The sequence below is a fragment of the Aquarana catesbeiana genome, linkage group LG02, assembly GCF_042186555.1.
Source record: "Aquarana catesbeiana isolate 2022-GZ linkage group LG02, ASM4218655v1, whole genome shotgun sequence".
NCBI lineage: Eukaryota > Metazoa > Chordata > Amphibia > Anura > Ranidae > Aquarana > Aquarana catesbeiana.
The window spans coordinates 788,377,406-788,390,085 of record NC_133325.1 but is presented as its reverse complement, the minus strand read 5'-3'; the positions used below and the strand labels follow the sequence as shown (position 1 = coordinate 788,390,085).

Genomic DNA, 12,680 nt, shown 5'->3' with positions numbered 1-12,680 from the left:
AACCTGGTTCAATGACCGTGGGATTACTGTGCCTGATTGGCCAGCAAACTCGCCTGACCTGAACCCCCATAGAGAATCTATGGGGCATTGCCAAGAGAAAGATGAGAGACACCAGACCGAACAAAGCAGAAGAGCTGAAGGCTGCTATTGAAGCATCCTGGTCTTCCATAACACCTCAGTAGTGCCACAGGATGATAGCTTCCATGCCACGCCGCATTGAGGCAGTAATTGCTGCAAAAGGGGCCCAAAACCAAGTACTGAGTACATATGCATGCTTATTCTTTTCAGAGGTCCGATATTGTTCTATGTACAATCCTTGTTTTATTGATTGCATGTAATATTCAAATTTTCTGAGATTATGGATTTGGGGTTTTTCATGAGCTGTAAGCCATAATCATCACAATTATGACAAATCACGACTTGAACTATCTTGCTTTGCATGTAATGAGTCTCATATTAGTTTCACCTTTTAAGTTGCATTAGTGAAATAAATGAACTTTTGCATGATATTCAAATTTTTCGAGTATCACCTGTAATTGTTAGATTATGACCCGCTGCTGCGGGGTGTTTTGTGTGTCGCAGGGCGGCTTCAGTGTGTTGGGCGGCGGGGGTTGTGTGTGTTGCAATACGGCCTCAGACACAGGCAGAACCCGCCGTTAATATGGTGAACTTCAGTGGTGGCCCATCCACGTGGGGCGCAGCTCCTCTTAATCCATGCGATCGGCCCCAAATCTACATACTGGACGCAGGGATTCCAATGGGGTTGTTTTTTTTAGCAGCCTGAGGCTCTAAATGGCTTAAAAAAAAAGCGGGCACAGGGCACTGCGCCCACCCAGTTGTGTGACAATGGTAAATTGCCTGTGACAAGTGCAGCTGCAGGGGAGACAAAGAAGGTGGAATGGGAACGGCGTATCATCCCTCTCAGGCTAAATGGTGGAGCCACGTGCCGGAACTTGTTTTGGCAACGGGCTCCGGGACTGAGCTCAGATTTGCGGGATGCCGGGATTTCGTTCAATCCCGGGACAATTAGGATGCTTTTGAAGGATTCACTGAAGCCCATAGTCTGAATGGGGTGCCATGTTTATTTAGCCTCAGCCATCAGGTGCTGCATGCAGACAGCCCATTGAAGTCTATGGGGACGAGGCAACTGCACAGACACAGCTGCTCATCCCATTTGGACAGGCATGTAGGTGTCGCCTGTCAGATTGGGAAAGCAACACAACTGTCCCTGCAGCCTCTGTCTCCACAGAGATGAGATTCCTGCATGTAGCACCTGATGGCTCAAGCCACTTAAACACACAGCCCATTTATGTACTACGGGCCCCGTGTGATAGAGACCAAAGCGATGTTGCATCTCCAAGACATATCTGCCATTAAAAAGGCGCTTCACTCCCACTATGTTCTAGTACCACAGTTGCTCTCCAAGCTTTACATATCCCGTGCAAGCAAGCCTTGAGAGCAGGCATTGGTTCACAAGCCACTGGGTTCTGTATCGGATACCTTGTAGACACATGTGCGCATGCATAGGTATCCCCAACATGGCCAAAATGTGTCACAGGTCCCAGCCAGGCACATCTGTGTATGAGTGGGATGTTGAGCATAGACATCCCTCAGCAGAACACTGCCTCCTGGACAGTGGCAGCTGGTGCTATATTTTGGGCAAACAAAGTACCCATAGCCACTCCCCCAGTCAGGTTACCCACACCCCCCCAAAATATATTAATTCACTGATATCACAATTGGGTGGGCTCAGGGTGCATCCCAAACCCACCCTTTTTTTTTTTTAAAACAATTAGTACTTTTTTTAAAGCAGTAATAAAACAACCCCCCCCCCCCCCCCCATTGGAATCCATACATCTGGCACCCCAAATGTAGATTAGGAGGCCGGCACCCCTAATGGATGGGCAGCCCCTGCTCCTGGATGTGTGTTCCCTGGTGGTAGTGAGGGCCTAGGAAAGAAATGGGGAAAGATCTGCCGCACTGCACTAAAAAGTGGAATATAAAGAAAAAAATATTTTGCAGATATGCAAGGCAGTGGTCTCCAAACTGTGGCCCTTTTCTTGCTCTTATCCAGCCCTTGGGGCACTGTTCCATCCACTGCCACCAAGGCCGGACTTATCATTGAGCTTGACTGGGCTCAAGCCCATGGGCCCCGCCCAATAGGGGGCCCCTGCCGAGTGTACTCGGCTAGTTCTGCACAGTCACATCTAGTCCCGCCCTATGATGGACATAACACAGGGACTGAGCGGAGCGAGCCAAGTACACTAGGCTATGTCTGTCGGCACTCGACTCCGCTCACAGTCACGCCATTGGATCTGTTTTATGTCCAGCATAGGGCGAGACTGAGAGGAGCCGAGATGCACAGGACCGGCTCTGTGTATCTCGGCGGCGCCATATTTAAACTGCAGAGACACTGACAAATTACGGCAGTTTAACTCCAGCCTGGGCAACGCTGCAAATGGACACTGACAAGGCTGCAAAGATGAGCATTTAAATGTAAGTTTTTTTTCCTTAAACTCTTATCTTGAGGTTTGCTGATTGGTTATTGGCAGTTACATAGTGCCTCATTTACTGCCGTTGAGAAAAACTGTCTGCATTAGACAGTGATGTAATGGCGGACAAACGGTATCAGAGTGGTGAGCTTAAAAGAAAACTAAAGATTTAAAGTAATGTATAGAAGGTAGGGCCCGAAAGTGACTCAAGCCCAGGGCCCCCCCACCACCCTAAGTCCCGCCCTGACTGCCACCAACAATTGGGCATGTGTCCTCATAATGATACCAGTGAAGGGTCACACTTCCTCCCAATGACACAATGCCTCCCACTGACAATTGGGCATATGTCCTCCTACTGACACCAATGATGGGGTACAAATTCCCCCTAATGACACCAAGGATGGGGCATAGTTTTCACCAGGACATTTTGTACTCCCATTAGCCTCAGACTGGCCCCCCCAAATTCTGAAGGACAGTATACTTGCCTTTATTAGGAAAGTTGAGACCCCCAATGTAAGGGGGAGGAACTAGGACAAATAGGTTGGGATCTCAGACAGTTTAGGGTTAGTATTTGTACTTAGAGAGGCATTGATTCACAGAGTGTCTTTGCATCAAATTACCAATGTAGAAAAAAAAAAAAAAAACAAAAAACACACTTTTCAAATATTTTACTTTATTTCTCAGAGATCTTTATGCAATGAACAATGCATAACACTGAGCAGGAGTTTACGGATAGACACAGATTATCAATGTTCAGGTTTAAAGTCAGGAGATGAAAATGCTGTTCATTGTCACCAAGTAAATTTCAGGCCAATCAGAGCCAGCAACAAGGGGTTAAAGTTATATTAAAACCAAAGGAAAATTTTTTTTGCAGCTTACCAATTTGTAGATGTGATGGCTTCCTTATAAAATTATTTTTTTAGGCTCGCTTTATTTTATTTTCATCTGATCTGGCCAGCAAGTCTGGTTTTTCAAAAGAGCAAGCTCACCTGCAAATGTAGGAGTATAAATGCTGAGGCAAACCATTTAACATTGACAGGGGTGCTTACACTGATTTCTTCTTTTTAGGATAAAGGTTTTATAAAAAAAAACAAAACAAAAAAACCCCTGTTGGCTTCAACTGCAGCGTGAGCTGGAGTTTGTACTAGCGGATTTAGACACCCTAACAATCTATTCCTAACAGACTGAAAGCTGCTGTCTCCCTGTGCTCCTTCATCCAGAGTGGGGGTATTCTAGTACAGGTGGCGAGTTAGTGGCCAGATCACCAGGTAATAAGAGAAAAAGCAAAAAAAAAAAAAAAAAAAAAAAAAAAAAACACTAATGCAGCCACCTCAAATGATTTGTAAGCTGCAAGTTACTACTTTTTTTGGATTTGGGTTTAATATTGCTTTATCCCCTTGTTGCTGGACCTTTAAGGTGTTTGACAGAAGGTGGAGTCTCTGCTGACGTGACCCAGGGATTGGCTGTTGCAGCAGTCATGCGATCATAAGCCCCACCCACCAGCATCAGGACCCATCTGCTGTGTGGTCAAATATAAATACAATAAACATATGGAATGCATGTATTGTACACTTTATTCTCCATGACATATATGATACAATCATGAATTTTGTGACGAGTAACTAAAAAGTGACTTGGGGAATATTTGTCCTATGAGCATGCTTCAACACCATTCTCATCTCCAAAATCCTCCAGTTCATCATCCATCGTCATATTCAGAAGGTAACCCTCCAAAACCGGCTCCTCATTTGTATAGGGCAGAGGTTTAAAGACTTTCAGGTGGCTATAAGTGTCCTCTCCGGTGAAAACCTGAAAAGATCAGGAAGGTTCAGAAAACAAAATTCCACCATTAATCTCATATTTTCACTGATATTCTAGTTATCATATTGGTAAGATGAAATCCATCAGGAACAACTGGATATACTGAGATACTGGGGGCAACTTTAGATTGCAAGCTCCTGTGGAACAAGGATTGACAAGGACAGTAGAGTGTAAGCTTCACTCGTGAGGAACTGCAGGACTGCTGCAATGTTTGTCAGTGGTGTCACTATGGGGGTTTGGGGGGGGGGTGCAGACCACACCTAGGTAACACCAACCAGAGATGTGACATCCATACATGTTGGCACAGGGCATGCCTGGGCACACCCTAATCACCCTGGGTACCAGTGTACAGAAGTGTGTGGGGCACTCAACCTCGATGGAAGAGGGACCCACTGTGGCCGTGCCCTGTCATGCACTACACACTGCGAGTAAGCCATTGTATTTCCCCAGCAGTACTGGATCCACAGCATCTCCTTTGCCAGCCAGGTAGGTGCCTGTGAGCGGGGGGCACTGTACCTATCCAAATAGTCGGTGCCCAGTCGAGTGTGTTGTATGACCAGGAAGGAGGCCGAATCTGCCTCGCCTCTAATCCCATCCCTGCCCCCTGAATTACCCATGCTTTTTGTGAAAGGGCTTGTAATGAAGGTGGCAGATTTAAATATACAGCCCACAGCAGATGTAGCTCCTCACTGCCTGAGCCTGGGGGGGCTACAATAGTGAGTAGCAGGCATACTGAATACCCACCTTCTCTCCCTCCTCACTCCCCCCTCATATACTGTGTATATGTGACGAGAGAGTCACTTTGGGTGGGGGGGCTTGTGGAACCCAGCTTACCTTGGAGAGATCTGGAAACTCCTTGTCCAGCTCCCCTGGCCCCTTTTAGTGGCACAGGGTGATAAAGAACCCCTGTCTGATCTGTACTAATCAGACTCGCTGTACAACCACACCAGACTCAGCATTTCCTTTTACCCCCCCTGTTATCCTGGGTCTTGTGTGTGGTTTGTGTTGAAAGAATGAAGGGACTCTTTCACTTTGTAATATTTCTGAACAATATCCCTCAAGAAAATATGAAAATAAATCCCACCTTTCCAACTGCTGGAATATTGTATGAGCTTGGTCTCAAACTGTTGTAGACTTTTTACTAGAGATTGTTTGAGGTGTGGCTGTATCCCATTGTTTGCCTTGGGAGCAACCTATGATGGGATGTATAGGTGTTTCTAGCATGTAGACTGGGGGGGCAGGGTGGAATTCCTCCAACAGCCCTCCCTGCTCATAAGACATTTTACTGCCTGAAAGTGGAATAGACTCTTGTTACTGGAGGAGGTAAAATTCACCCTTCCCTGTGTCATTATGCAAGGGGGGGGGGGGGGGGATTGTCCTCAGAGTGTATATCTTTGTGCCACACTTTCCTGCCCATTACAAATAGATGTTGGCAGGAACCTCTGCCAGCTGGGTGAAAGTGTTGTGGTCAGATGAGACCAAAATCAAGCTCTTTGGCATCAACTCAACCCGCTGGAGGACAGTCTATGACCCCCCCCCCCCCCAGAATACCATCCCACCAAAGATGGAGGTGGAAACACTTTGCTTTAGAGGTTTTTCTTCTAAGGGTACAGGACAACTTCACCGCGACAATAGACTGGGCCCATGTACTGTCCAATCTTGTTTGAGACCCAAAAACAGCCAAAGCAACAAAGGAAGTGGTTCAAGAAGCACATTAAGGACCTGTAGTGGCCTAGCTGGTCTCCAGACCTTAATCCCATAGAAAAATATCTGCAGGGAGCTAAAGGTTAGAGTTACCAAACGTCAGCCTCTAAACCTTAATGACTTGGAGAGGATCTGCAAAGAGGACAAAATCCCTCCTGAAATGTGTGCAAACCTGGTGGCCAGACATGGGAAATTTGGAAAGAATGAAAATCCGAAACTCTGAAACCACCACCATTAAAATTATAGGTATTGGAAATTCCTTTCAAATTTGGCTATTAGTAAACATAACCAGAACGAATTTATCCGAAGTCACGAATTGTCTGAAATAACGAACGTCGTATCTAAATGAAGGGAATGCATTGATCTAATACCTTATTATTAATTTATTATTGTTCCATTTCATTTATTTAGATGTGGCATTCGTTATTTTGGATAATTCGTAACTTCAGATAAATTTGTATTCGTTACGTTCACAAACAGCCAAATTTGTAAGGAAATTCCAATACCTGTAATTTAAGTCATTTTGAATTACTTATTTTCTCTTTTTTTGAAAACACACACAATCAAATTATGACTGATTGTTACATGAAATTCCAACGCTTTTCAATTTCTAAAGATAGATGGTCAGTCAATAATATCCACTTTAAACATACAAACTCAGCCCAACATCAGGACTGCTGCATTTGTAGGTTGCCAGTAACCCACATGGTGGACATGCCAAAAAGGTACAATGAGCACTGGGACAATCCCGTGAGAAGTAGTGGGACTGGATTTCTTCCTGGAATGTCAGTAGGTTTATATAAAAACAGCTAGAGGACACCCAGCTGAAAATCCAAATATCATTGTGCATAGATTAAGAAGTGACTATTCTGGGATCATGGGGACCTCACCATTATGGTGGTACCTCCCCTGTGTATCTGCCACACCTAATGCGCTTCTTGTAGCAACACCCCAAGCTGACCATATTGCTTAAAACCCAAAAAGTGTTACCTTGAAAAGATAATTTAGGCCGGCAACAACCTGAGTACGGACAAGGACTGCCTGAAATTCCCCGGGGTTCATCTTGGTCTGTGCCTCATACTGTGATTTCACCTGAAAAAAAAAAAAAAAAAAAATTATATATATATATATATATATATATAATGAGGATTGGAGTGAGCAAAATCTACTAGACCTGCACTCAGTAGCAGCTGTCATATAGTCATTGCTGCAGAGGATCAGACCAACCAGATAATCACTGCAGGTCCTGCACAGTGCAGCAGACAGCAACTTCAGTAGAGTAACCATGTATGAAGGGGAATCTGAAGAGTGATCACATACTAATCGCCCCTCCACTGAGCACTGAGGGAAAAGCATCTAGATCACCTCCGGGAGTGTCGGATCTCCTGGTCCCTTGTTGGCTGTGGATTATTCTGCTAACCCCGACATCAGTACTGTGCCCACAGGTATGTACAATATGTTACTCATGTTCTGCCAATCCTAGGCCAGTAACCATCCCAATACTAGAGTGAGCTGCTGCCAGCACTATGTGTCCCAACATATAATCAGTAAATCAAAACCTAAATGGTGCCCTTTCTATCCCCTTCTATGTAAAACCATTAAAAAGATATTCAAAAAAAATAAATGCAGTTTGAAAAACTGCATTTAATTACTGCTATTCAGTGAAACCACAGTCTCTGCTACAGGGTTAGACATCAATAGACATGTAGTTTGTATTGTTTCACATTGAAAGCGACAAACTTTTCTTATTCGGAAATTCAGGTGTATCCGACTGACAATAGTAATGAATTTCAACTAATTCGAAATAACCAAACAAAATCTGACGAAAACTCTAATTAAAATTTTTTTCGAATTTGATTTGAATTCCCAAATAGAAAAAAAAAAAAAAAAAAAAAAAAATTAGAATAGAGAATAAAATAGAAAAAAAAAAATATATCCATCTTTTGAAATTTTGAATTTCAAATAGAATAAATTTTGAATTGGAATAGAATGAAAGAATAACCATCTTCTGAATTTTGATGAGAATAGAATGAATATACCCATTTTCCTAAATTTTTTTTTTTTTTTTTTAATTCAAAAATAAACAAACCCCCATCTTTTAAAGTTTGAATTCAGATAGGACAGAAAAAAGAAGCTTATAAATATAGAAAAGAGTACAATAAAAATAACCATCTGTCAAAATTTGACTAGAATAAATTTGAATTAGCGTGAAGAAATAAAGTGTAAAGAATATCTAGCCATCTTCCAAAACTCTCATTTTCAAATGGAATAAACTCAAATGCAGTCAAAATGGAATTTGATTTGAATGCCATTAGAAATTTTATGAAGTCGGTCAAACTGAGATTGATTCAGCCGAATTAGAAAAATTCTAATTGAATGCGAACAAAATAAATTCCAAAAAACAATTAAAATTTTACTAATGTAAATAACAAATCAAAACTAAAATGTTCATTCTGCACAGGTCTATGCATCAATATAAATAAATGTTAAGAAGTCCACAATCCCAATAAATATAATCAACATTAGATGGTATACAAAGTTTCAATACATTGAATTTTATGTTCTGTGCACATATGCAGGTATGCAAGTCCACAGACCCAGTGTGGTAAGGGGATACGACTGTTCTTAACCACCTGCCGCCCGCCATATGGCAGAACGACAGCAGCAAAGTGGTTTCAATAACCTGACTGGGCATCATATGACATCTGCAGGATATTGAGCTGCTGCGCACCCCTGGGGACGCGCGCATCGCGACGATTGTTGCGGTGTGTCAGTCTGACACACCTCAACTCCGATCTAGGTAAAGAGTCTGACGGAGACTCTTTACCACGTGATCAGCTGTGTCCAATCACGATGTAAATAGAAGAGCCGGTGATTGGCCTTTCCTCACTCCCCCCTCAGATGCAACCCAGGACCACCAGGTATGCCCCCTAGACCCCCAGGGAAATACCAATTTATGCCCAGGTAGCTGCCAATCAATGCCCAGGCAGCTGCCAGTGCCCACTCACAATGCCTACCACCAGGGATGCCCATCAGTGCTGCATATCAGTGGCCAGCAGTGCCCCCCATAAGAACCCATCTTTGCAGCCTTTCAGTGCCACCCATCAGTGCCACCTCAGTGAAAAAAAAAAAAAAAAAAAAAAAAAAAAAAAAGCTCAATTTTTGGTCTTTTTTTATTTGATTAGAGAAAAAAAAAAAAAAAAAAGCTCAATTTTTGGTCTTTTTTTATTTGATTAGAGAAAAAAAAAAAAAAAAAAAAAAAAAAAAAAAAAAAAAAAAAAAAAAAAAACGCAGGAGGTGATCAAATACCACCAAAAGAAAGCTCTATTTGTGGGAACAAAATGATAAAAATTTAGTTTGGGTACAGTGATGGACGACCGCGCAATTGTCATTCAAACTGCGACAGCGCTGAAATCTGAAAATTGGTCTGGGCAGGAAGGTGTGCAAGTGCCCTGTATTGAAGTGGTTAATCATGTTACCATTCATATTTTCTCAAAGTAAATTCTCATGCATAACAGATCCACCACATAGTGATTAACAAACTGTATACACTAGTGCTACATCTCTGCTCACCTCTAGCAAACCCATACCTCCATAGCTTGTACAGCGCTTGTTTCTTTCCCACAGAATCTTCTCTTATCTATCCAGTCTTAATCCACATTAGGTAGGAGGTCCCTTTAAGGGGTCTCCCTTGTCCTACATTGTTGACAGCAGCACTCAAAAGTATGAGAACAGCCAATAGTGTGTAGGGATCCCTAAGAAAGTCACATGATCAGTGACGCAACGCATCAGCCGGAGCCAGGTGACGCAATTTCCAGTCACAGCTGAGACCAGACATGTAGTGAGGAGTATGATCTAATTTGTAATGTGCGAATATAAAATTCACATACATATTTATGAATTTACCGCTTCACGCCTAAGGGTAAAACAAAGCCAAATGCCCAAGCACAATTTTGCAACTTTAACATGTTTTAGTAAAACCGTACATATCACCACAAATACTTTGTGTATCCCACTGCATTTTTTCAGGACAAACTGGGCTCTCCTTTGGTGGTAAACAGTAATCATCTCCTGGGTATTTTGTTTTCAACGGAAAACTGTCCTAAAATATGGTAAAAGATGTTTTTTTTTTTAAATTTAGCTGTATATTTGTTACTACCAAGACCTTCCACCAAAGAAAAACCCAAAATTAAAATTCTCCTGCTCTCAATAATTGCAGCCATACCACACTGTATGTGTATGTTAGTTGTAGTTTGTACTCGTAGTACAGCCAAGAAACAATGGTGCGCATTTTGCATTTTGTTTTTCATCCAGCCTAAAACAGACACTGAAAAAAAAAAAATAAAAAAAAAAAAAAAAAGACCCTGCCCTTTGAGGCTGACCTTGACCCAAACAAACAAACATTTATGCCCCGTACACACGGTCGGATTTTCCAATGGAAAATGTCCGATAGGACCTTGTTGTCGGAAATTCCGACCGTGTGTGGGCTCCAGCGGACATTTTCCATCGGATTTTCCGACACACAAAGTTAGAGCAGGAGATAAAATTTTCCGACAACAAAATCCGTTGTCAGAAATTCCGATTGTGTGTACACAAATCCGACGCACAAAGTGCCACGCATGCACAGAATAAATAAAGAGATGAAAGCTATTGGCCACTGCCCCGTTTATAGTCCCGACGTACGTGTTTTAGGTCACGGCGTTCAGAACGATCGGATTTTCCGACAACTTTGTGTGACCGTGTGTATGCAAGACAAGTTTGAGCCAACATCCGTCGGAAAAAATCCTAGGATTTTGTTGTCGGAATGTCCGAACAAAGTCCGACCGTGTGTACGCCCTATAACTCTGGTACTTACCTAGATCAAACCTTGGATGTAGGCATGTTTTTGTATTTTTTTCCCCTTCACACATTTTTCTCTGCAAGGAGAGCGATATGATGCATCTCTCTCCTCCATTCAGAGAGAAAATATGGGGCGGGCTTCAGTGTGACCGATCGCCAATCACAGCAATCAGGAGTTCTGGGTCCCAATTGTTAATATGGGGCTCCCACTCAGACGCCAGTCTCTTTGCTGGGAGCTCACAGCACAAAAATCGGAGATACGCAAATATGCGACCCCACGAGGGGAGAAAAAAAAAACAAAAAAAAAAACCTTCATTACTTGGCACTTTCACCCCCTTCCTGTCCAGGCCAATTTTCAGTGCTGTGGCACTTTGAATGGCAATTGCACGGTCATGCAGCACTGTTCCCATATGACATTATTGGAGATGGATCAAGCTTTTTGGTGGTATTTAATCACCTCTGGGTTTTTGTATTTTTTGCCAAATAAAAAAAAAAAATTAAGTTTGTTATAAAATTCTGCAAATAAGTAATTTATCTCCTTCACTGATGATGCTGGACTGATAATCAGGGCACTGAATTTAGTGGAAAATATGCCCTGTCAGAATACCCAGTTCTCTCCTCAGGCTGTGACAGTGCATGAGAAAGGGAATGCTGAAGACTGGAAATTTTGTTTACAAGTGATCGTGTGTGATTGGACACAGCTGATCTCATGGTAAAGGGCTGCTGTGATTGGCCCTTTGCCATGTACATTAGGCACAGCCGATCACAGATCATGTTAATCACAGAGCGTGCCGGATGCATGCCCTGGGGGGCACATGTAGGGCGTGGTCCTATCTTAGGGGGGACATCCATGGACTGGACAACCACACTGTAGCCATCTAGTCTATAGTGCAGTCGGGAACTGGTTAACCCCTTCCATACCAGGCACCTACACCCCCCCCCCCCCCTTCCTGCTCAGGCCATTTCTCAGCTTTCGGCGCTGTCACACTTTGAATGACAATTGTGCGGTCATGCTACACTGTACCCAGATGAAATTTTTATCATTTTCTTCACACAATTAGAGCTCTTTTGGTGGTATTTAATCAAATCTGGGGTTTTTTTTTTGAAAAAAAAAAAATAAGACTGAAAATTTTGAAAAAAAAAGTTATACAGTCAGGTCCATAAATATTGGGACAGCGACACAGTTCTAATCTTTGTGGCTCTATACACCACAATCGATTTGAAATGAAACCAACAATTCAAAATTTTAACTTTAACAACTTTAATTTGAGGGTATTTACATTCAAATCAGGTGAACGGTGTAGGAATTACAATAGTTTGTATATGTGCCCCCCCCCACTTTAAGGGACCAAAAGTAATGGGACAGTTGGCTGCTCCATGGCCAGGCGTGTGTTATTCCCTCATTATCCCATTTACAAGGAGCAGATAAAAGGTCCAGAGTTCATCTCAAGTGTGCCATTTGCATTTGGAATCTGTTCCTGTCAACTCTCAATATGAGATCCAAAGAGCTGTCACTATCAGTGAAGCAAGCCATCATTCGGCTGAAAAAACAAACCCATCAGAGAGATAGCCAAAACATTAGGTGTGGCCAAATCAACTGTTTGGAACATCCTTAAAAAGAAAGAACGTACCTGACTGTAGATTCAGTAAATTTTGTAAATAAGCAATTTTTCTCCTTCACTGATAATTTGGCACTTATGGGCATTGATGAGACACAAATATGCTGCACTTTTGTGCACTGATATGTGGCACAGATAGGCAGCATGGATAGGCGGCACTGGTGGGCATTGATGAGCAGCAGTGATAGCCAAGAGGGAAAAAAAA

The 12,680-nt window shown here is 42.7% G+C and overlaps 1 protein-coding gene across 2 annotated transcripts; it reads right to left on the bottom strand.

Moving 5' to 3' along the window:
• Positions 1-3,857: 3,857 nt before the first annotated feature.
• Positions 3,858-9,834, bottom strand: LOC141130135 (cystatin-A1-like). Of its 2 annotated transcripts, none has more exons than XM_073618088.1 (3): positions 9,608-9,834; positions 7,008-7,109; positions 3,858-4,301 (listed from the first exon to the last, which is right to left on the bottom strand). In XM_073618088.1, the coding sequence occupies exons 1-3, from the start codon at positions 9,611-9,613 to the stop codon at positions 4,143-4,145; spliced, it is 267 nt and encodes an 88-aa protein (XP_073474189.1). In that variant the 5' UTR covers positions 9,614-9,834; the 3' UTR covers positions 3,858-4,142. The 2 variants fall into 2 exon arrangements, with proteins under 2 accessions (XP_073474189.1, XP_073474188.1); XM_073618087.1 differs by having other exon boundaries at positions 9,591-9,832.
• Between the last annotated feature and the right edge of the window lie 2,846 nt (positions 9,835-12,680).